Source organism: Protomyctophum parallelum, assembly GCF_964188405.1.
Source record: "Protomyctophum parallelum genome assembly, chromosome: 12".
Taxonomy (NCBI): domain Eukaryota; kingdom Metazoa; phylum Chordata; class Actinopteri; order Myctophiformes; family Myctophidae; genus Protomyctophum; species Protomyctophum parallelum.
The window spans coordinates 20,246,324-20,271,513 of NC_139712.1; the positions used below are offsets into that span (position 1 = coordinate 20,246,324).

The 25,190-nt window shown below is 40.9% G+C and overlaps 1 protein-coding gene across 1 annotated transcript in view; it reads left to right on the plus strand.

The window, feature by feature from the left end:
* prkdc (protein kinase, DNA-activated, catalytic subunit) overlaps positions 1-25,190 on the plus strand; it is a gene marked incomplete at its 3' end in the record, with an annotated part of 128,474 nt that overhangs the window by 1,416 nt on the left and 101,868 nt on the right. Inside the window, exons 2-15 of the mRNA XM_083778143.1 lie at positions 433-509; positions 612-716; positions 1,428-1,502; positions 3,889-3,997; positions 5,349-5,461; positions 6,104-6,203; positions 7,202-7,257; positions 8,434-8,464; positions 9,588-9,745; positions 10,274-10,420; positions 14,527-14,691; positions 15,781-15,949; positions 17,787-17,836; positions 18,288-18,404. Coding sequence (XP_083634269.1) covers positions 433-509; positions 612-716; positions 1,428-1,502; positions 3,889-3,997; positions 5,349-5,461; positions 6,104-6,203; positions 7,202-7,257; positions 8,434-8,464; positions 9,588-9,745; positions 10,274-10,420; positions 14,527-14,691; positions 15,781-15,949; positions 17,787-17,836; positions 18,288-18,404 — 1,472 coding nt within the window. The remainder of the gene's footprint in view (positions 1-432; positions 510-611; positions 717-1,427; positions 1,503-3,888; positions 3,998-5,348; positions 5,462-6,103; positions 6,204-7,201; positions 7,258-8,433; positions 8,465-9,587; positions 9,746-10,273; positions 10,421-14,526; positions 14,692-15,780; positions 15,950-17,786; positions 17,837-18,287; positions 18,405-25,190) is intronic.

The window sequence follows — 25,190 nt, forward strand, 5'->3', positions numbered from 1 at the left end:
AGGAGAGGCTGGTCTGCATTCATGCGAGTGGTGGAAGTTGAGGGTAACGTAGCTCTAAATGCAACGCATTAGAGCTATGGACCAGAGCTAGGTTTAGGCATAGTTTTACTGAGGTTACGTTTAGGTAGGAACAAGGTTAGGTTTAGGTGGCATAGTTTTACAGAGGTTAAGTTTAGGAATAAGGTTAGGTTTAGGCATAGTTTTACACTGAGGTTACGTTTAGGAACAAGGTTAGGTTTAGGCGGCATAGTTTTACGTTTAGCACTGCCTTTTAGACCAGCTCTACCTTTATTTGACCACTGGGCGAGCCTTCTTGTAGTGTCTGATAGTCTATGTGATGCTGCAATTTGCCAGGTACATGAACTATGCACACCCACTTCTTGGAAGCTCTTGTTTCATATTGAAGTTATTCGTTGCTATTTTGTCTCAAAGGTCTACAGACATCCTTGCTGTTCTCGAAAGAATATGGACTGCTCGTTTTCCTCAGAAAGTCCCTGGCGTTGGAAGAGGTAGGTCTCTCAAGACAACCGGCAAATGACAATAATAAAATAAAATGAGTGAATGAACTTGTGTCGTCGAGCGATCTTGAATGAACCAATCTGTTTTTCCAGCTCCGGGATACCAGAGTTGAGATCTTGTTTTTCCTCGATAAGTTCTTGGAGAGGATACGTGGAAGAGTCAAAGGATGGGAGATGAATTATGCTGTGGAGATACGGGTATGTTTACGTTATGTGAATTAAGGTTGACTTGACTGAATCTTGACAGAATTGTAGTATTTTTCCTTGCTGAATGTCATGATCGTCAAATGTATGGGATGTTTTACTTTCATTTGAAAAAGAAGACTCATAGCTCGCTTTGTTTCTCCAACCTTTTTCAAAGATTTGCATGTCACCTCTGTCGGTTGGAAACCTCTAAAAGTGTTACGTTTCAGGATTCAAAATAAAAAGCATCTACAAGCTCAAAACGTGTCGTTTTGCACTACTTTTGATGCTTTACTGTATGTGACGCTGTAGTGTGATCGCGTTAATTTACGTATTTACTTTTGTGTATTTACTATACTATACTATACTATACTATACTATACTATACTATACTATACTATACTATACTATACTATACTATACTATACCATTAGTCCCACTTCAACGACGTTAGGAGTCATATTTTGCCATTTGTACAAATTGCAGCATTTAACTCCCATTTCATTTGATATGGTTATAATGTGGTTATATTCATGTAGAAAACAGTAGAATAATTGATTATTATAACTAAAGCTAGCAAAATAAACTAGAATAAAAAAACGTACAGTAGTGCATCCCGTGGATGCAGAGGTCGTTGTTTTATTGCGTCCCTTGACTATAGACTGTGTTTTGGGATGCAAAATGCACCCTATTTTAATCTCTGCTATACTATACTCTCTCATGCAGGACACATGCATGGCTGTGTATACCAAGGAAAAAGCTGCAAAAAGCCGAACCCAAGGGATGGAGCTCCTAATCAAGGTTTGTCTGCTTGTTTTTTTTGCCATGGTCTCCACCTGGATATGTTGATTGTGTTTTGATTGAATATTTTATTAGACAATAAGAAAAAAAATGCAAACACAAGCACAATGTACAGTTCACCTCCTCTCCCTCTGACCTGCTGACAGGTGACATTTTAGGTCTGTTTCAAAGGAGGCCAGTGATTTGCTTGTTTTAAGGGAAGGGGGCAGCGCATTCCACACCTGAATAGAGAGTATGCATGATTTTCCCATCAGGACACGCCACCCCTCATCTATATTGAGTGGCAAAACATTGAGCAGCATGGAGTGTTGGACTTTGGAAGCGCTCGTTGGAAATCACACCAGATCATTGTTTACGCTATGCCTCTAGTTTTGTGTGCAGTGCTAGCTGGTCTGGTGCTGCGCGGTCCTTTCCTTTGCTCAAATGTGAATCTCAATTTTCCTCCACAAGAACCGAGATTACGGTTCTCACACAATTCTCATATTTCCCATGAAAAAAATATGTATTGTCTTTAGTCTGTAGTTGCTCAACATTACTAAATTCAGAATGTGGCACCTGGAGCCATAACTACTGGGACTTTAACGACCCATTTAGGCCTTGACGTAAAAAAAAAAATAGTATTCTGAAAAAAATATATATTCAAAGATTTGTGCAGCATTTTCACGATTTTTCAAAAATAGCAGACCTACAAGCTCGTAGCATGCCGCTCGTAGCACGCCACTCGGTGGCGCGCTATGAGCTTGTAGATCTGTTATTTTTCAATAGCTAAAGCATAACCTAATGCTAAACCTCTCTTAAAGGGTTAGTTCAGATTTTTGGCCTTAAAGCTGTAGGAAATACTGTACACTTGCCATTAATATAGTGGTTGGCTGATTGCAAAGGTATTAATTGCCATTTGGTGGGGGTCTGGGGGCCACGCATTAAACATAAATGAATCCACAAAACTAGCGTCAGTTGTATACTTGACCTATTTCTACCATATGGAGCAACTTTCGTTGAACTCTGTCACATAACGATTCATTATACGCTCTCAGCGACGCCGGCCTCCTCGAGGTTCCCAAAAAGAAAGAAAAAAACGCATATCCTGGGGGCGACAGGGCCTTCTCTGTGGCCGCCCCCACCCTCTGGAATGCTCTCCTCAAACACATACAAGACTCCCCCTCACTTCCTACCTTCAAATCTGCACTGAAAACCCAACTGTTCCGAATTGCATTTCCAAGCTGATATGTTTTAAACTTGTTATGTGCATAGTTTTATTGGTTTTATTCTTTTAATTGTTTTTTTTCTAATAAAGTTGTCTTTTTCTTGTCCCCCCCCCCCCCCCTGGCCCCCACACATGTAAAGCGTCTTTGAGTGTCATGAAAAGTGCTATATAAGTCCCAGATATTATTGTCTCCACCAGGCCGAAGGCATGGGGGGAGAGTATGTTTTGCACTCCGTCCGTCCGTGTGTCCGTCCGTCCGTCCGTGTGTCCGTCCGTGTGTCCGTCCGTCCGTTAGCAGCTAATCTCGGCCACCGTTAACCCGGTCGATGCCACATTTTGCACACACACTCCCTGGATGCCAACGATGAACCTCTGCCCCAAACTTTCCAGAACGGCCTGTTATAGCGCCACCAGGAGGCCGCTTTGTACAAAACAAGTTTTTGCACAGTACACCTACAGATTTTGTCCAAACATCACGCAAATTGGTACACAGTCTCTCTACAGCCATTCAACGAAACCGCTCTTTCAGATTTCTCAGACTCCATCCTGATTGGTTAAGATTGGCTTCCAAAGTTCACAGGAGTGCTCAGTTTCAAACAAAATGCTGCAAATCATGAACACATCGCGTGATTTCCGTGAAATTGTGCACCCACATTCCCACTAGGCCGAGGACAAAATGCCACATGAACAATTTCAACTCAGCCTCAAGGTGGCGCTATAACTGGCCGAAAAGTGTTTTTACCTCTAACTGCACGGATCTGTGGATAACTTTGTATGCCAACTCCCTAGAGGCCAAGGAAAAACCTTTGTCTGGAATTTTTCACATCTGCTCTTTATAGCGCCACCAGGAGGCCGACATATGTCAAACACATTTTCTATTATTACTCCTTCAGATTTTATCCAAATTTCACGCAAATCGGTACACATGATCTCCATAGTCATGTGATCAAGACAGGTTTGTTTGATTTCTCATATTCCATCCTGATTGGCCACGATTGGCTCCTACAGTTTTCAGGAGTAGCAAATGGCCACAACTCCTCAACGCAGCGTCCCATTGCGATGAAACTGTGCACGCATATTCCCACTAGGCTGAGGAAGAATCCTGGTGGAGACCTGTGCCGATTGGCACTTTATCTAGTTATTATTATTATCCTCACCTGTGCTTTAACTCTTGTTGTCTAGGTTCTTCTTCTGACCAAGACGTCCAGCGTTGCTTCAGACATGAGAGTCGGTGAGATATTCAACAGATACTACATGGAGCTCGGCCAGAAGACCAAAGTGGCAGATTCCGGTGAGTCTACCCATACACTTTATTATCCCTGTTGCCTTTAACACATTTTAGAGCCGAGCTCGATTCTACAAAATGTCTTCTACATCCTACCAGTTTTCTTAAAAATTTAAATAGACACATTTAGTTTCTATGTCAGTACTTCTCAAACATTTTCAATAGGGCTGTGAATCTTTGGGTGTCTCACGAGTCGAGTCAATTCGATTCCAATTCTTGGGGTCACGATTCGATTCTCAATCCAAAAACTTTTTTTTTTTCATTCTAAAGCATTTTTTTTCCTCTATTCAAAATGATTCTCGATTCAATACTACAATACAATACAGCTGTGCTGAACTGAAGTGACTAGTACTGACTACAGTAACTTGTACAAATGACTGAAGACATGATGGTTATAATTACTGTGATTAGGGTAAGCTTACATTTCATAACACGAAGCTGAGCTTGTAGATCTGCTATTTTTGAAAATGTTTGCCTATAATAACATGCCCAAGATAGGCATGACCGCCTGGTTGAAATGAGGACACATCGAGTCGCATCATTGCCAATATATTGGCCGGGCCAGTTAGCTCATCGCTAAATCCCACCCCAAAAAAGCGATTGTCCAATGCATATCCAAATAGTTTAGCAACTGTTGCTATGCAGGACAAGCTTTCGCCACCTCATAGCTGTCAATGTTATTTTGCATGGCTGTGTTGTTGAACATACTGTATACACAGCTTAACGTCGGGAAAGTTACACGACTGACCCACCCAGGTGATGGCAATAATACTAATGACCGTAGTCGGGTTGTCGTTAAAAGTAGATTTCTCCCTCTGTCATTTCCTTGTATTTCTAGTTTATTTAAATAATAATATGCAAATTTGTCCAGTGCATAGCCTACTGCAGGCCTGGCTCACTAGATTTTAGAAGACATTTTGATGCTCTTTCTACTGAAATGATGGATTATTTGTATGGAGAAATCCCGTCATTTAACATGTATCTCTCTCTGTGGGGGAAAAGGTCAGCTTGCCCTGTCGCCTCGCTGCTGCCGTGCCTATTGGACAAGGACGGGTTGGGAAGGGACTATTTTGGTGTTAGCATTATGTTATGCTTTAGCTGTTGAAAAATAGCAGATCTACAAGCTACGAGCTTGTAGATCTGCTATTTTTGAAAAATCGAAGAACGACTGACATAGAAACATAGCTTTTTCAGAAAACTGTCAGGATGTAGAAGACATTTTTAGAATCTGATCTCAGGTCAAAATGGGTTAAACCAAAGTTGTATACCTGGCCGTAACTTCATCATCCATCCATTCCAAGACTTTACTCAGATGTTGTTGTTTTTTTGTTTCTTTTTTTCCCTCCTGTTGCAATAGTCCTTGGTAAAATCTACGAGCTGCTGGGAGTCCTAGGCGAAGTCCACCCCAGTGAAATGGTCAACAACTCTGAGAGACTCTACAAAGCCTATCTGGGAGAGCTGAAGGAACAGGTTAGTGAAATGGTCAACTCTGAGGTCCCTTTTCCCCACCGGGGTTGAACCGGTTCGGTTCTCCACCCCCCCCCCCCCCCTCCCCACACCTAATATCGAACCAGTTCAGAGTGTTTCCACTGAACATTAATTGGTTCAGAACTCTAAAAGTCGGTTCCGTCAAAGCACCAAGGTTCCAAGAATCTAGCCCATTTAGGCCTGACGTCGAAATAAAAAAAAGGCTTCTAAATTGCTTGTTAAGTACCTGCCAGACAGACAATCAGATGCAATGAAGGCAGTTGTAGAGTAGAGTGTAGACTAGTGTTTATATCAAGTACTTCATACCAGCCCCTTATGAAACTACTTCTCCCCAAATCCAAATGGATTTCATTTTCCATCCTGAATGGCAGTAACTAGCATGCAATGAGAACTGAGAAGATCTCCACAAAGGTTTACTCATCAAAACTTGACATTATGGTCATTCAGGGCCATAGGGTTTCTGGTGATATTATTGTCCTGTCCGTAGCAAACGTGGAACTTTGATGAAAAATGTCCACCACAAGCCAGCATGGCGATGCCCCATGGTTCAGTTATGTTCAGACGTGTGCCTTTCCAAAGATTGTGTGTGCACTGCATTCATGTTCAATGTCTCTTTCCCGATAGATGACCTCTTCCACGAGAGAACCCAAACTGTTGGTCGTGGGTGGGTGTTTGAGGGGACTCACCGCTCTGATGGTCAATTTCCCCAAAACCATGGAAGAAGGTCAGAACTAGAACAAAATGTCAAAGATATTTGTCCAATATGGCTTGAACCAGAACATGTGGACAGGTGTCGTCATGGCTTTCACAACTCTGCTCGCAAGGCGACATGTATTGTTGCAGTGGGGAGATGATTGTCCACCCCCACACTAGCTCTGGTCCATAGCTCTAATGCGTTTCATTTTGAGCTATGTTACTCTCAACTTCCGCCGCTCGCATGAATGCAGACTCTACTCTTTGGCGTAAATAAAAAGAAAGTTTTTGCTACTCACCAAAACAAAGGAGAGTTGTGTCATTAGAAAGCCTCCTTTCCTTAGTGGACGCACTCTGAGCCCCCACGTATAAATTGTACTTTTTGGCCAAAAGGGGATTTTGTTTCCACCGGGAAAAAAAAAAAAATAGTTACTCCGCTGCGCCCTCTACTGATATTGCCCAGAGAACTGCCTCATAGAGAATATTTTTCCTCCGGTGAAAAAGAAATCCCTTTCTGGCCAAAAAGTACCGTTTATACGTGTGGTGGGGGGCTCAGAGTGCGTCCACTAAGGAAAGTAGGCTTTCTAATGACACGACCCGCCTTTGTTTTGGTGAGTAGCAAAAACGAGAAAAAGAGGAGAGGCTGGTCTGATTTCGATTTGAGATTTAAAACTGAACGTCCCATAGCCTTACTGCGCAGGGCAGAATCGTAGAAGCAGTAGAAGGCTATATGGACCAGAGCTACCCTCACACATGCAATGGCTACAGGATACTGTATGTGTGTGAAATTATGGACATGTGTTTACTTACTGACCAACTGAACTGTTAGTGCGTGCGTGCATGCATGGCTGCATGCGTGCGTGCTATATGTATGCTCATGTTTATACAACTATACACCTAAACTATATGATCATGCGTGTGACTGTGTGTTAGCCTGTCTGACTGAACCACTATTATGTTGATTCGTTTTTTACTTTTTATAAAATGTTTATAAATGTTTATAAAATGGTTTGTCTCTGACTCGTGCAGACCCAGCAACATCAAAGCAGATATTTGAGTATGCCCTGAAGACGATCAATCCACAGGTACGGTACCTGTCCTTTGCTATCCATTAATGTGGCTGTGTGTTAGGCTTCGTACCAGGGGGGCAGTCAGCCAGATATTTCGTGAAGCCTCATTTGAAATCGGTAGTTCATATAATGGCCTGTTGGACTGCTGGACTGGACCCAAAAAGCCCCATAGCTCCATAGAGGCCCATGTATTTTGGCCCAACTTCACCTAGACTGTATTACCTTAATAAACATGGTCATGAATACTTTCTTCTTCCAGTCACTAGTTTAAAGTCTCATTTCTAATGTCATAATATTCTTTTTGGAAGATTATGGTCCCATTAATTAAATGAAGACAAGAGTCTTCTCCTCCCACTCGAGTCAAAATAAAAACCAACGGAGAAGAAGGGGGGAAGTCCCGCCTCGTTGTCTGGGCAGCCAATGACCAGCTGGTACAAAACGGAGCCAGCCAATGGCCAGCTGGTACCAAACGGATCTAGAAAGATGGCGACTTACATCAGGAATTAGCATATCATTACAGGCTTCATTTTACGTTCATGTTAGACCCGGGGAACGCTTTGTCCATATTTTTTACAGTCTATGCTTCGTACACACAAAAAGAACAACTGTTCTGTGCTCTGCCTGTGTTTCAATGCTTTTCCAATGGAACTCACGTGGTTTGACCAAACACTTGTTTGATTGCCCCACTCCCCCCGCATCAAACCATGTGACTTCCACTCAAAGCTTTGAGGCGGCCATGAAACACAGGCAGAGCACACAACAGTTGTTCTTTATGTGTGTATGAAGCCTAATGCTCAATTTGTGCTCTTGTCGTGCAATGGTGCCTCTTCTGGATTATACCGTATTGTCCAGAATATAAAATTACTCTGATTATAAGACGACCCCCACTTTTCAAGACTCATTTGTGGAAAAAGAACATTAAATTTGACAATAGTCTAGTCCCCGATTATAATATGACCCCTGTGTTTATTAGGATATTTCCATTGGATGAAATCCGCACAGTCAAGTCAAGTGTAGAACAGTTGATTTAACTTTTTGTTCTTTACTTATCAGTTATGGTACTGATCATCTAATATGTTAATGCTGTCGAGGCCTATTTGGTGCACACTGATGTTTTTTTATGTCACTTTATGTAACCAATTATTTGCAAGCAATACGATTCAACAGATTGTTCTCGCAACTTTCTTGTAGGTGGAAATGAGTCGCTATGCTGTCACATTTGGTAAGTCCCTAAACACTGAATTCCCAAAATAAATGGTATGATATTATAGGCATGTTATCAACTATCCACATTCTTTTTGAGGGGCGCTAGCCCCTCCAACGTCTGGCTTTCAGACATGACGTCATGTGGCAGCCAAGTCTATGGACTCTTAATGTTTAACCCATTTGGCTATTCTGAGTGGCCCAAGAGCATTGATCACGCCTCCAGGTCTTTCGTTTACTCAAGTTAGGGAATAAGACCTGGTACTTAAGACACGCAAAATACAGCCCATAGTGTCTATTTTACGTCATGATGATGTACAACGATAAGAGCGCCCCTCACTTCACACGGGTGTGATTTTCATTTTTAAGGGGCAGCTTTTGTCCCTACACGTCTCAAGATTTGCCATTGAACACGTTAAGAGCATTCCAGTCAAATGTCCGCTAAATTTTGTTCCTGCCCGTCTCAAGTTTTGCCGTTTATGGTGAACGGAGAAATGACGTCAGATGACTGCTTTTTATGACATCAATTAAACATCAAAACATTAAACGCCATTGACATTGAAGGGAAAATGTACATAAACGAGCAAATCAGCTAACCAATCACAGGCAACAGGCATTCTGATTGGCCAGAATGAACCAATCACAGGCAACAGGCATTTTTATTGGCCAGTATGGGATGATCCATGATGATGTATGATGATAAGAGCACCCCTCACTTCACACCAGTGTTGCTTTCGTCGACTAATACTAAGACGAAAATTGTAAACTAAATGAAAACTAAGCTATGATGACTAAAATTATGACTAAATATATCGACAATTTCGTCAACAAATAAAAACTGGACTAAAATGTTAGGAAGGTTCTATAGTGGACAAGAGATCCAGTATAATTATTTTTATCAAGGCCCGCCAAAATACATTTCAGTCGACTAAATCAACCGTAGATTTAGTGTACCAAAATCTTATGATATTTAGTCGACTAAAACTAGACTAACACTAAAACATTCCAGGTGACTAAAATGTTTTAGGTGACTAAAATGGGACTAAAATAAAATGAAAACTATTCAAGAGACTATGAAAATGTGCTGCCAAAAACGACACTAGCTTCACACGGGTGTGATTTTCATTTTTCCATTTTCCTAGCTGGGCTGAAGCTGTTGTCCAAGCATGCGGCTCAGTTTGGCGGCTGCCTCATGGACCACTACAGGTCCCTGTTTGAGGTCATGTCCAAGCTGTGTGGACACAACAACGCCGAGATGAAGAAGAGCAGCTTCTATGCACTGGAGGCCTTCCTCAAACAGGTAGGCTCGGTATTGCAATTCATCATGAACCCATTAACCCATTTTGGGGGCGGGAACCCCTTTTGGTGTTTTAAACATTATGTTATAATTTAGCTATTGAAAAATAGCAGATCTACAAGCTTGTAGGTCTGCTATTATTAAAAAGTCGTTAAAATGTGGCGCAAAACATTGAATATATATTTCAGAGTGAACATTTTTAACTAAAATATTTGCTTCTGGGGGGTCCCTGGAACTACATATTTTGAGATGGGGGTCCGTGGCGGGCCAATAGAGAAAATTCTGGGGGTCCTTGACATGAAAAAGGTCGAGCACCACTGACCACTGCCAAAAAGTCCTCAGTCCAAAATGGGTTATGAAGTGGTTAATGTATGTTTTGTAATAATAATCAAAATCTACAAAGTAACTACCGGTAGTAACTAAAGTTTTCATATAATTGTAGTGGAGTAGAAGTAAAAGTATTAGTAGCTACTACAGTATCCACCACTGGAACTCTTTACTCTCAGTATCTCATTACTCTAACTTTTACAGGTTGCGTCTCTCGTGGCCGAAAACATTGAGGAGCACAAGGGCAAGTTGAAGTTCTTCATGCAGAAGTTCTGTGGCATCATTAAGACCATGGACTCCTCACACAAGGAGCTGTCCATCGCCATACGAGGATATGGATTCTTTGCAGCGGTAAGTTCCTCATTGTGCACGTCGTGCTAGTATAGAAAGCGGTAGCCTTGCATAGCCAGCCGTCATATTGCCCCAGGCAGATATACATGCAGTGATATTTTGGGGCGGAAACCCCTTTTGGTGTTTTAAACATTATGTTATAATTTAGCTATTGAAAAATAGCATATCTACAAGCTCATAGCGCTACGAGCTTGTAGGTCTGCTATTTTTGAAAAATCGTGAAAATGTGGCACAAATCTTTGTATATATATATTTCAGAGCGAACATTTTTAACTAAAATATTTGCTTCTGGGAGGAACTACATATTTTGAGATGGGGGTCCGTGGCCCAATAGAGATCATTCTGGCCGGTCCTTGACATGAAAAAGGTTGAGCACCACTGACATAGAAACATGGGTTTTTCAGAAAGATTTTAGGATATAGAAGCCCTTTTTTATCGACCTCAGTCCAAAATGGGTTAGTATCGCTACGCGAGGCTAAGAAAGCGGTGGTTACAGCTCAATTTGCATATACGACAAAAATGCAATTGCAAAAAACAAACAAACAAAGGATTTAGGAGTTAGGATACAAATAGAAAACTGTGGTATGAGTTGGAAAAAGTGTACGCAACTTGTGGAGGTGAGGTGGGACTTGTGGGGTGGGAAATTGTGGGCTAATCATTCAAAAACACTGGTGTTGTCCTTTTTAACTCGACACTCTTTTGATGACTTTTTTTTCCATTGGCGCTCGCCGGCAAGACTGTCTTTTGACTTGTTTTTATATATTTATTAATTCAGAATGGTCTTGCTGACATCCACCGTCTAGCAGAGTCCGGCCCGTCGCCAAGTAAATGCTTGGCTCGGCCTAGGTGCCCTGACCAAGTCATATTTTAAGCATCTGAATTTGAAGTTTTAGTCTGCCAGGTAGTTTTAGTCGACTACATATGAGATTTTACTCGACTAAATCCACTTTTTTTTTTTGTCGACAAAAACATATTTTGGCAGGCCCTTCCTAACTTTTTTTTTTTTTTTTTTTGTGGCTTACGCCTTTTATTGGTTTTTTGAAGGGACAGACAGTAGGCTGACAGGAAACGGGAGAGAGATGGGGGAAGACATGCAGTAAAGGCCGTGTCGGGCTCGGGAGTCGAACCTGCGGCACACTGCGACTGGATTACCAGTCTGGTGCCCAGACGGTTACGCCACCGCCTGGGCCTTCCTAAGGTTTTTGTCTATGTTTTATTTGTTGACAACAGGGCTCCAGCGTGCGACTTAATAGGTCGCATATGATACTTAATTTCTTAACGTGCGAGTTAAAATGTAATGAGGTCGCACGGGTGCGACTTGCTGGAAGGATGAGTGGAGGGGGGAAAGAATCCTGTAGTCCTTGCCCGTTCCATTGATAAAAACATTGGACGTTCGCCTGACGCCCAGTGTTGTCCCTGAACGCGTTCAAAGAACGATCGTTCACGAAAACCCACCAATAAGCCCTCCAGACTTGGATGGTCAGAGTGGCGCGATTACATACAAAGTCAATGCAAAGACAAGAATTGCACAAACAGGCACAGCGCGACCTGCCGCGGTACAAACTGGACGAACCGAGGCGAATATATATTCAGGTCTGAACGCATCTTATCCGACACAAATTAACAAATCTTTCTCAGCTGGACAATTTCACTGGAGCGCAGCGTGCATATCTGTCGGTCATCTATGCAGGCAGCCGACTCCTGCGAAAAATAGCTTCCAAAGCTTGTTATTTTTGCACCGAGGAGGTAGCCTTTGTCCATACATGATGATCGGCCAACAAAAGACATCTCCCTCCCAGTGAGTGAAGCGCACTGATGCCTGATTTATTCTTCGCCGTACAAAGTGTTCCGTGCTGAAAATAGCTGATCTACAAGCTCACAACGTGTCACGTCCGCGACGCGTTGTGAGCTTGTAGATCAGCTATTTTCAGCACACGGCGATATGCAGGCTCTGAGAACATTCAGAAACTTTTGCCTTCACAATACAATTATGCAGCTTTCACAAGTTGGCCCATGAAGACAAGGAAAAGCATTAAGAATTCGGTGGCATTTCAGATTGCAAAAATATTATAATAAGGAATTAATTTGGATAATGGTAATGGAGATATTGTAAAAATTGTCACTTTATTAATCCCAAAGGTTTGGACTGCATTTAATGTTCAACACAAAACCTTAAACTGACTTTCTGTGTGTGGAATATAAGTATTGCCTTTATTGACTGAGTGACTGTGTTGGGTTGAGACCATTTACACTTGAAGTATAACCAGGTAGGTTGCTGTTTTTTACACAGTGACCTTTGTAGGGGTTTTACCAAATGAAAAGGTAGGTGGCACCAGTGCTACCTGTGAAAAAGTTAGTCTGGAGCCCTGGTTGACAAAATTGTCAATATATTTAGTCTTAGGTTTTGTCATCATAGCTTAGTTTTTATTTAGTTTTCATGATTTAGAACATTCTTCGTCGTGGTTTTAGCCGACAAAATTAACACTGAGCCCAAATATCTTCCCTAGGGCTGTCACTTGACACTTTGTCACTTTGAGAAAAAAAGAGTCATTATATTTAGAAAATACTTTAAAATGAAATGGATCATTAATGTTGTTTTGTTTCTCAAGCCTATTCTACAATGTAATACAATTACATTGTAGTTGTAGTTATGTAATACAAAAGACAAGCATTCATTTCAATTAATTTGCATTTATTTCTGTATTGAAAACAAACGGAAATATAAAATACAAAATTATATACAGTAGACTTCAGCTGTGTATAGTATAAAAAGCATATATACAGTAGGCTGTGTCAAATGTGCCAAGAAATACATCTGATACAATCTGATTCAAGCATTTTCTTCACTTTGAGAAAAAAAAGTGAGGGGCGCAGAGCTACAGTAGTAGCTTAATGTAGATATTGCATCTCTCTGTGGTCAGAATTGTGTTCCAAAACGTATCCATCACGTGGAAGTTCATCTTTGGTGGTGGGTTTAGCTTCGCCTTTCACAAATGCTTTTGTTTTCACCAGAGTCCAACCAGGACTGCGCCTGTTCCACACGCAACATCTTATTTTTGTCACGTGTAAGTGGCAAAGTTCTGTAAATAAAATAACAATAATTAAAAATGAATAAAAAATACATCCTCCAAACAGTGTCACATTACAGAAATGTTTCTTTTATCTTTTTCTAATTACCGGGTCTTTCCGTGCCTCCACTGAAGTTTTTTGAGAGCTCTTTTAATCGTCCGCACTCCCAAGCTAATATTGTGCCTGGATTCCAGCGCTGCTTTAATTTTTGGTGTCGTCCGTTCATCATTCTCTATAAGCAGAGAATGGATAATTTGCAGGACCTCACTGCAAAGAGAAAAAATAAATACTGCTTTTAATGTTTTTTGTTTTGTTTTACACACACACATACACACACAATTAATTTGATCAAATTATTACAGAATGTCGGCTTACCTGGTCAATTTGCGTGCAAGCCTGGGTTTGTGTGAGAGTCTCGCGACTTTATATCTCCTTATCGTTCGAATCGTCACGTCAGTCCCAGACGACACAAAAACACCACAAACATAAAAATAAAATAAAAAAGGCATCGACATTGCGTTTCAAATTTGTTACATTACATTTTTCTAGGCATTTACTATTGTTTCTCATTCCCCCATACTCTTAAATATTGTCCAATTAGACCATTTGTCCTGCATTTTTTCTAGAATTGAACCTTATTATACAGTATTTTCTGTGTTGGCCTGTCCTCCAGCTGGATAAGGTGAATGACAATGAACCTGAACTTATCAATTGGTCTTGAGTGGTCTATCAGGCAGTGTCAACATTAACAGAAAAGCACGTGCATTGTGTATGATGTTTGATTTATACAACAAATTAATTAATTTTAGTCTCTCTCTCTCTCTCTGTTGATGCTTTGACTGGTCGCAGATTTTTATATAGCTCTCTACTCCCCCTAGTGGACATATCTACATTGTGAAATGCAGATCACGCAAACCTCTGCAAAATAAAAGAGACAATGTCAATGGCCCACAACGGCACGTCTATGGGAACAATGCACGGGCCTGTCATCATCATGAAAGATGAGTAATTTCTTGTTTTTGTGGGTTTTTTTTTAGTCCTGCAAGAAGGTGTCCCCTGACGACGTGGACCTGATGTACACGGAGCTGATCCAGCGCTGCAAGCAGATGTACTTGACCGAGTCCGACACGGACGAGGAGAACTTCTACCAGCTGCCCAGCTTCCTGGACTCCATAGCCAGCGTCCTCATTCACCTCGACAAGGTACGAACGATGGATTCAAGTTCTCAAGTCGAGGTTAAATCAGGACTCCGTTAGGTCGATTACTTTTACTCCTGTAAACAAAGTCTGATCCATCCATGTATTATGTTATACGTATACGTCATTGTTGTTTCCCTCTCCTGTAATGTCTGTGCTAACCCGGGGTTCTTTAAAAAAAACAAAAATAAAAAGTTGGTCACAAAAAAAGTTCTCAAGTCGACACGACCGATTTCAGTCATTTGGATTCCATGGAAGCCGGCGTGTGAAAGCATGCTGCGCACCGGAAATAGCAGATCTACAAGCTCACACAACATGTCGCTCTGCAATGTGATGTGAGCTTGTAGATCGGCTATTTTCGGTCATTAGTTATTTTAAGATGAACGGGTATTTGAAGTGATCAAACTAGTAATAGAATACAAGTTTAGAAGCATCTTCCAGGAACAGGACTGGTCTCTTTTTTCCCCCCAGCTGGTCGGCTGGTATGTAGAACAGCAACAACAATAGGTTTAGAATAGGCATGTAACGATGAGACATTTTGGGCGATATCACTATCCGATATAATTAATTGCTGTTATGGCCGATAACCGATATAACCGATGTCGATATGATCTTATTCTGTATTAAGAAAATATACGGTAATCATTTTTGCCATTCTGAAAAAGGCTTAAAAGCCTCCCCAGAAAACATTGATATAATTTGCAGCCTTCATCATAACAAAAGGCTTTTTCAGGGCTTTTTTCCCCTTTTTTTCTAACATAATAATTATAAATATAAAATATCTGCTAAAACCGATATATTATTTCACCGATACCGATTACCGATAATATATCCTTTCAAGGCCGATACCCATGTGTTTGCCCATCACTAGTTTATAGAAACATCATTGTATTTTCAGCCTTGAGATTTTACTTTTGCTTTATTCCGCGGTGTCCTCATTCTACCTAGACGACGTCTACCAAAATTAAATTAAATTAAATTAAATTAAATTAAATTAAATTAAATTAAATTAAATTAAATTAAATTACATTACATTACATTACATTACATTACATTACATTACATTACATTACATTTTTGTATTGCTCATTCTAGATCCCTGAGGTCTACACGCCGCTGCTGGAGCGCCTCCTGGTGGTGCAGATGGACAGCTTCACGCGCTGCGTGGAGAAGATGCAGTTCACGTGCGTCCGCGCCATCATCAAGGTCTTGGTGGCCATGGCCTCCAAGGGCCCCGTGCTCTGGAGCTTCATCAGCAGCGTGGGTCAGTGCCGTTTCCTTCTGACCTGAGATCAGATTCTAAAAATGTGTTCTACATCCTGACAGTTTTCATTCTGACCTGAGATCAGATTCTAAAAATGTCTTCCATGTCAGTCGCTCTTCGATTTTTCAAAAATAGCGTACCTACAAGCTCGTAGCCCAAAAATGATATGTAATTGGCCACCGACCCCCCATCTGAAAATATGTTATTCCAGGAACGCCTCAGAAGCAAAGATTTGAGTTAAAAACGTTCGCTTTGTGCCACATTTTAGCGCATTTTCAAAAATAGCTTGTAGATCTGCTATTTTTCAATAGCTAAAGTATAACATAATGCTTAAAACACCAAAAGGGGTTCCCGCCCAAAATGGCCTATAAGTTTGATTCTACAAATGTCTTCTAAAACATGACAACTGACAACTATGTTTCTATGTCAGTGGTATTTAATTTCAAAGACCCCCGATGTCATTATGTAATTGGCTGCCGACCCCCTATCTGAAAATATGTTGTTCCAGGGACCTTCCAGAAGCAAAGATTTGAGTTAAAAATGTTCGCTCTGAAAGAATATATTCAATGATTTGCGCCACATTTTCACGATTTTCAAAAAGTATTTTTCAAAGTATAACATAATGCTTTAAAGGGGTTCCCGCCCAAAATGGCTTAAAGTTCTCAGTCGCCACAACTGATTTCCGCGACTTTTTGGGATTCTGGAGATGCCAGCATTTCTTCTATTTAAGCCTTAAAGCGAATAAGCCAAAGTAGTCTATTCTACAAGCTACGAGCTTGTTGAACGCTAATATCTCGGATTCTTCTTTTTGGGTCAAGACAAGCTAAATGGGGGATTTTTTACTTCCTGACTTGGAGTTTCCAGCCAAACTGGCTTTCGATCTAAGAGCCTCGCCCATTGAGGGTTATGTGTGCCGCTCTCAATAATACTAGGAAAGTATAGGGCACGGTGGCACAGTCGGTAGTGCTGTCGCCTCACAGCTAGAAGGTCCGTGTTCTCTCCTCCGCGTCATCAGTGCCCATACCATACCCGAGGCGGGCTTGGCGAAAGGGCCTTTCTGTGTGGAGCATGTTCTCCCCGTGTCCCCTATAGGGTAGGTACCTCCACAAAAACATGCAGTAATCCTGCAAGTAGGGTCCCAGATATAAATGGCATTAAATGGGGGTCAGTAGCCTATGCATGTCAAACTGGGCATCCTTTTCAAATGGGGTCTTGCCCTGAAAATTAATTTTCAGGGCAAGACCTCGACCTCGCGCGTGCAGACTCGGCCCCCAGCCTGGTACGCAAGTCAAAATATGGCCCTTGAGGAAAATTAATTGGGGAACCCTGCTCTAAACTACCTCCCCCTGGCCAGCTGGGGCGCATGATGGAGGGGAAATGAACTAGTCAGAATAACGTGTTCCTTCCACGCTCTACGTCCGGTCAGGGAAATTCTCCCCTGTCAGGTGGAAAAAAAGCAGCTTGCATAGAAGGAAGCATGAGGTCAGTCCGCTGCCCCCCCCCCCCCCCCCCCAGGTTGGCAGAGGAAGTGTAGCGCCCAGGATTACATTAGATAATTGACACTAGGTGAAAAAAATGGGTTGCAAAATCGTGGGATATATATATATATATATTTTTTAATAATAATGATAATTCTAGGACAGTCCTACGTCCATTCCTGCATAATTACTGAACTCGATCATTCTAGGTCAGTCCTACGTCCATTCCTGCATAATTACTGAACTCAATCATTCTAGGTCAGTCCTACGTCCATTCCTGCATATTTACTGAACTCGATAATTCTAGGACTAGGAAAGTCCTAGGAAAGTAAAGCTGTGGTTTTGTCTTTCCTTTTCAGTGCACCAGGGCTTGATCCGTGTCTGTTCCAAACCACTCATCCTTCCAGAGGTCAGACCCTTTTCCCTTTTGATAGAGTTCACAACGTTAACCGTCTTACAATTCAGGCATTTGGCATTTATTCCAGAGAGACTTAGTTCGCAGAACGGGTTACAGTTCAAGGAAAGTACAGGCCAATACAAAATCTGCTAAGAGGATAAAACCAGAAAAAGCACTAAGACTTGTTTACATGAGGGTCCTCCATTTTCAATTCATCAGAAAGTAATTTAGCGGGTAATACATCAAATACATAGACGTAGTCATATATCTTTATTGATAATAAGATTGATCATCTTTATCTTTCTGATTTCAACTTTGGAAGACTTGTGTTGCCACTTGCCACCCACTGAGTGTAATCACAAAACAGTAGTAGATTTAGGATTCTTTACTCTTACTGTATACAGTATGTACTGTCGGTTCATATGGAAATATAATGACCAATGAATGAACCCGTCCTCCTCAGGACAAGGACGGTGACGGCGACGGCCAATCCCGCGGCGGCACCGGGAACAGGAAGGTCCCGTCTAGCCTGGACTACCTGGCCCTGTTCAAAGGTCTTCTGGACTGTGACCAGCTGAAGGTACTTAACCACTTAACCACTTTAGGCCTGAGGACGATTCTAATGTGTTGTTCCAGGGAGCTTTGCTTTAGATTTTGGACTACATTTTCACGATTTTTCAAAAATAGCATACCTAAAAGCTCCGCCGCGCTATGAGCTTGTAGATCATGATAAGAGTATTAATTTAATTTAACGGTCTACACATATTTTACTTGAACTTTCTACATTGAACATGGCAGGAGTACGTCTTAATGTTACAGGGTGCATACTGTCCATTGTACTTAACCTGTGTCTACATGTAGATCTAGCGTATAATAAGAAATGCTTCATGTTCTAACAATTATGTGTACGGATGGTGTCACTTCCCTTAGTACATACTGTGATGATGGTTAAAACTATGACCAAAAATAGTAGTTGTGGACGTGAGTTGATATGTTATCTGACAATTGGTATGAATGACACATGACCATTTACTCTTGATGGTCAATTGAGTCAGTTGTGTGTATTGTCACGGGTTGCTCCCATGGCTCGCTAAATAACAACTATTTAGGAGCTACCCTGACCTAAAAGACGTGGATGGACGTGTGTGCGTTGTGATGTTGTATGCATATGTCAAACTAAATCAAAAGCGGCACTGTCCCCCGTATCAACAACACTCAGAGGTCCACTCACCTGCTGGCTACGGCCAGCTCTGTCGTTGGCCCACAGCCGAAGCGAGGTGCTGGGTCGGTAGTCGTTCAGGTGCGGGGATAACAACCCGCGTAGGTATTATTTTTTATAGCTTTCATTTGTTTTCTTCTGTTTTTTCTCCCGTAGGGTATTTTCTCTTTTTATGTATTAGTCTGTGCACCGCGCCGACACGGGAGGGCAATAAGTGACCGTCAGTAACCTTTCCCAATACGTGAAGCTCCACTATACTCTCAACCCACTTTAAACTATAAGCCTACGTAGGACAGCGCTATCCATCCGTTGCTTATCTTCTGGTCCAGTGAAGCTGATCGGTGGCCTCCGTATGTATGGGTCGGTACTCCTGAGTCGAGTCCTCCTAACAATTGCCTCACTCCCTAAACACCATGCTGTCCAAACATTTCCTCCGTCTCCCATCCCGTTGTGATGACGTCTGTTTTATGACGTCGTACTTGCAGTGGCCGGCCTCCCATGTTGTGACGTAGAGGCGGTGCCAACACAATAAACCAAATAAACAAGTGGAATGATATGACTGATGTATGTATATGTGAACCCCTCTGCTGCCCCAGAGCACAATATCCTAACAGTATGTGTAGATGTGTGTCTTTACATGTACGGTGAGCATGACACTACTGTGTCGTATCAATAACAGTGCATTATTTCTAGTCGTAGGCTATGGTAATTCCACCTTTATCTACTGTGTTAGAAGAAATAGGCTGTGAATGTTGTGGAATGTTTGTTTAGGAGCATGTCTGATTGTCTGTGCCATTGTTAATGGACAGGTGATAATGGGTTTGGGTGTGCCACCCTATTGCTGAATGGATCGACCAAACAATTTGCATGTGATCCTTTTAGTGTAGATAAGTAGAGTGCATACAGCCTACTCCTACAGTATAGTGTGAATGGAGTGGAACATGTATATAGGATTGGGAATTTGCATTTAAATGATTTAGACTGGAAAATTCTTAGCATCCCTGTGACAACATCTGAAAGGTGACAACTTGAGCTATTTGTCACCCCTATACATTTGGACTTTACAAGCTGAAGGTTAAGCATTCCTAATCCTAAATTCACAGCACACAGCAATAGTCATTGTATGACGTCATTCTCTCATGGTCAACAGACATTTCACACTTCAGCCCTTTTGCAACCATATCTTTCCTGGTGGGTTTATGTGGGAAATTTGTGTTTTTAGACATTTTAGTATTTCAAAAATCCTCCTAAGTGTGATGTCATGGACACTGGTCCCACTGCTGGATTACTACAATGACCATAATGCTTTGCTGCACTTGTGGAGAGGGAGAGGACTCTCTTTCAATTATGTCCATGACATCATTGGCACTTTGCGAAACTAAAATATCTAAAAATGATTACACACAAAAAATGTGTTTATTGTTTCCCAAACATCATTAGAATTAGATATGGTTGCAAAATGGGTGAAATGGCCCTGTAAACGCAAGGCAGGCTTGATTTTCTCTCCATGTACAGAACATGTTGAAACTACATGTGCAGAACATGTCAAAACTACTACAGCTACATTCTTCCTATTTTGATGACAGGTGGAACATCATCATCTACAATACATTAAAATAGGGCTTGAGCGGATCAATCGTGACAAAATAATACATCAATAATAATAATAAATTAACTTGAAATAATGCAATTTTAAAATACTACTGTTGGTCTATAAAGCATGGTTTGGATCATCTGATCATGTGTTATATCATCCACCATTGGTCATTTGGGAAAGGTTTGCTTTATGACCCTAGAAAAAAAAACATAATATTCAGTTTAATGTGTCATAAAAAAAAACATGCATGTTTTCATTGAGAATTATTATTCTACACTGACAATGTATTTAATTTATTTAAATTATTTCATTAACTTCCGTTCAAATCCAGGGTCAAATAAGAAAGTTATTTTACTGTATCTGATTGCACTTTTATAATGTTTAATTTCCTTAATTAAATGTGTTTTATATAAAACACATTGCATTGCCTTGTTGTTGTGAGCAGTGATTGGCCAGTTTTGTTTTTGGTGTGTCCCGCCCCACTCACTCTGATTGGCCCACTGTTAGTATTTAACAAGAGCTTGGTCTGCTTTGTGTCACTTTAATCTCTGCTAGTTAAGAGCTGAACCTCTCTGCACTATAGCTGAAGCATTTAGTTTTTGTTTTGGTTCTACTTTACTACATACTTTTATAATATTTTCGCTCAATTTAAAAATATATTTCGGCAAGTTTTGAGTTATGGCTTTACTACAAACATTGAAGTCCTTGGTCAACCAGAGACTATCTGCTGCTGCGGAAGAGATATTTGTGGTTGTTGGAAGAATTCTAACAGAGTACGAGGATGAAGCTTTCCACATCAAGCAAGAAACTGACCGCCAACACAGACTACTGGATATTTTTTTTACAACCAATCGTCAAACTACACAGAGCCGGTTGGTAAAACCTTTACTATGTTTAATCTAACCGTTAATGTTTGAACACAGTTGGAAGAGGAACTGGTCCATTCATGTTAGGGTTAACATAAAAACATTATCTGTGGACATACATGATAGCAATAGGTTGTAGCTAATGATAAATTATATTTGAGGAACAAGGCACTTGTTTTAGAAATGAAGCGTTATTGAGGTAAGAAACAATCATTTTGTGACACTTCACACTGACATCAAAACATTAGGACAGATATGGAACTAACAGCAGCATTTTCATGTTCAAACATGTAATAATGTGTTTCTCTACTGTATCTTCTGTCTAGACTCCATACACATTGTGTGTAAAGAGGAGGTATTTACTGAGCAGCAGGAGAGAACATCCAGTCTGGTCAAAGAGGAACCAGAGTCTCCACAGATTAAAGAGGAACAGGAGGAGATAACCTCCAGTCTGATCAAAGATGAACCAGAGTCTCCACAGATTAAAGATGAACAGGAGAAGATAACCTCCAGTCTGATCAAATATGAACCAGAGTTGATTAAAGAGGAACAGGAGGAGATAATATCCAGTCTGATGAAAGAGGAACCAGCGTCTCCACAGATTAAAGAGGAACATGATGAGCTACTTCAAAGATCAGAGGAGGATGGTGGATCAACAGAGACATTGCTATCAGTGAAACATGAAGATGATGATGAAAACATACAAAGAGAAGCTGTAGCCAGCACCTCATCTCAACAAATGGAAACACAAGCTGATGTAGAGGACGGTGGAACATCACAACCAACTAGTGATGATCAGCTCCTCTCTTCACACTGTTCTGAATCGGACATCACTGAAGACAGTGATGGGTGGGATGAGACCACAGATGACCAGTCAGGTTTAAACACACTGAAATTGTGCAATACACAACACATGGGAGGAAATACTTTGTCTTTGAGCAACAAGCTGCTCCATGTCCTCAAATCATCAAAACAAAGTCACTCCACGAGGAGTCACATAGGTAAGAAATGTTTTAACTGTGCAGATTGTGGTAAAATGTTTAATCGCAAAGAACATCTAAAAAGACACATGATGACTCATACAGGGCAACGGCCATTTGCTTGCACTGTTTGTGGCAAGGGTTTTAGGATAAAGACTGATCTAAAAATACACATGAGGGCTCATACAGGGGAAAAACTATTTACGTGTACAGTTTGTGGCAGGGGCTTTATTCATAATGGGGATTTAAAAGTACACATGAGGACTCATACAGGGGAAAGGCCATTTACGTGTACATTTTGTGGCAAGGGCTGTAATTTAAAGACTGATCTAAAAAGACACATGATGACTCATACAGGGGAAAAGCCCTATACGTGTACAGTTTGTGGCAAGGGTTTTAGTTTAAAGGCTGATCTAAAAAGACACATGATGACTCATACAGGGGAAAAGCCCTTTACGTGTACATTTTGTGGCAAGGGCTTAGTTCAAATGGCTAAACTAAAAATACACATGAGGTCTCATACAGGGGAAAAACCATTTACGTGTACAGTTTGTGAAAAAGGCTTCAGTGTGAATTGCAATCTAAAAACACACATGAAGAGGTGTCATAAAGAGGAAAAAGCTGTTAAATGATTTGTTTTCTTCTTCAAATAAGGCATTATGTCGACACGTAATGTAAAATTTTCAGTTTAGTCCAGCTATATACATTAAACATGATGGACTATACATCAATTATTTTAATCAATTTTTAACTTGCATATTGACCTGCTGATATTGATATAACAATATGCGAAGCAGTGTTTGCCCACATTCTTCAGCAATTAAAATGTCACATTCATTAATATTCACAGACTAGTGATGCAATTGTAACTTGTCTCTGTGTTGACATGTGTTGTTTGGACTAACATATCATCATAGTGTGTAGGAGCCATCTTATTTGATTTGACATATTCGTGACCAAATGGCGCCCCCACTGGTTGCCTTGAGAAATGGCACCATGGTTCCCTTTAATTAAGCCACAGGCCCACAGCTGTAGGTGGAAAGACGCCAGTAGAGTTACAGATTTCAACAGCTCGCACGCAACGCAAACAGCGCAGTTAAAAGAAAAGAAAGGAAAGAAAGAAAGAAAGAAAAGTAGCCTACTTTATTATTTGTTTATGGAACGCTGCGCTCGTCTGTTTTTTGAGACCTTTATTTAGTTTATGTCTGGAGCCTGTTCTTGTTTTGTTTGCCCCGTTTATTTTGAAACCATTGCACTCACAACACAAACTCCTACCATAACATCAACCTGTTGCAGTCATCAATCACCATCGACAAACTACAAGTGAGTAAACAACAAGACGCCCATGTCACAAAGTGTGAGCCCGTTGCTAAACCGTATATATCTGGTGATGTAAGAAAGAAAGGCATATTGGCCCTACATTCAAGTTGAAATCTGCTCTGATACGGACACAAGTATTGAAATTGGATCGATTGGGAGGATCTAACGATAATGGATGTGTCACGCTATTGAAGCTAATGAAATAAGCGCTGCTGTTGTATTCTAAATACGGACTATAAGTTTGGATCTGGAAAATAAGCGCTGCTGTTGTATTCTAAATACGGACTATAAGTTTGGATCTGGAAAATAAGCGCTGCTGTTGTATTCTAAATACGGACGTCACGTCACGTTTTGATGTCTGTAAATGGAGCGGAGAAATTACTCCAGTGTGAAAGAGAGACAGCGCATGAAGATGTTGTTCATGCTACTGATAAAAGTGCACCAGCAATTGAGGGTAAAAGGCAAGTGAAGCCTACACCAAAGGCACTTGAAGCTAATTATGCAAAACAATGCAATGCACGAAAAAATAAACTTGGACAGCTCACAAACAAACAAAATGTATTACAAGCACTCATGGTTGATCACAAAAACCTTGCATTAGTTAAACAAGAGTACGATGAATTTAGTACTAAAACAAACGATTTCAAATCACTTCACAATTCTGTACAGCATTTATTATTAGAAGAAGAGGCCTTAGAGGATCATGAGCAGTGGTATAAGCCTAAACTTCAAAGCATATGTCAATTTCATGACAAAGTTATATCATGGATGAATAATGCCCCTGCTGTTATGGCACAAGTCCCACCAGAAGTGACACCGGATGTTCAACTTCAAGTGACACAAGCAATTAGTGTGAAATCACTGTCAAAATCAATCGATAATGTTTCAATTGGCATGATAAGCAGAAAGAAAACAGCTACAAGCTCCTCTGTATTGAGGGAGGCAGAGGCTGAAAGGGCAGCTCTAGTTGCACGTGCTGCTGCTCTTAAGCAAAGACGAGCATTTGAATTACAGGAGGCACAGCTCAAAGCCAAAAGAGAAGCCTTTGAATTGGAAGTTGAACTCGCAGCCGCTGATGCCAAATTGAAAGCATTAAATATCGGTAAACATGTAGACACTAACTTAATTAACCCATTAATCCACATCAATGAATATTTTGCCTCAATGCAATCTTTACCAGTAGACAGCCAGAAGGTTGATAATTATTATAGATTGGATGATGAAGAGGAAGATGATGATGATGATGAGGATGATGGTGATGGTGAAGATGACGATGATGATGATGATGATGATGACATTGATGACTATGATGAAGAGCAAGGAGCTACTTCACATCCACCACGGAGACAAAGGTCTCAGCATGCCCCTCGTAGCCAATCACGGC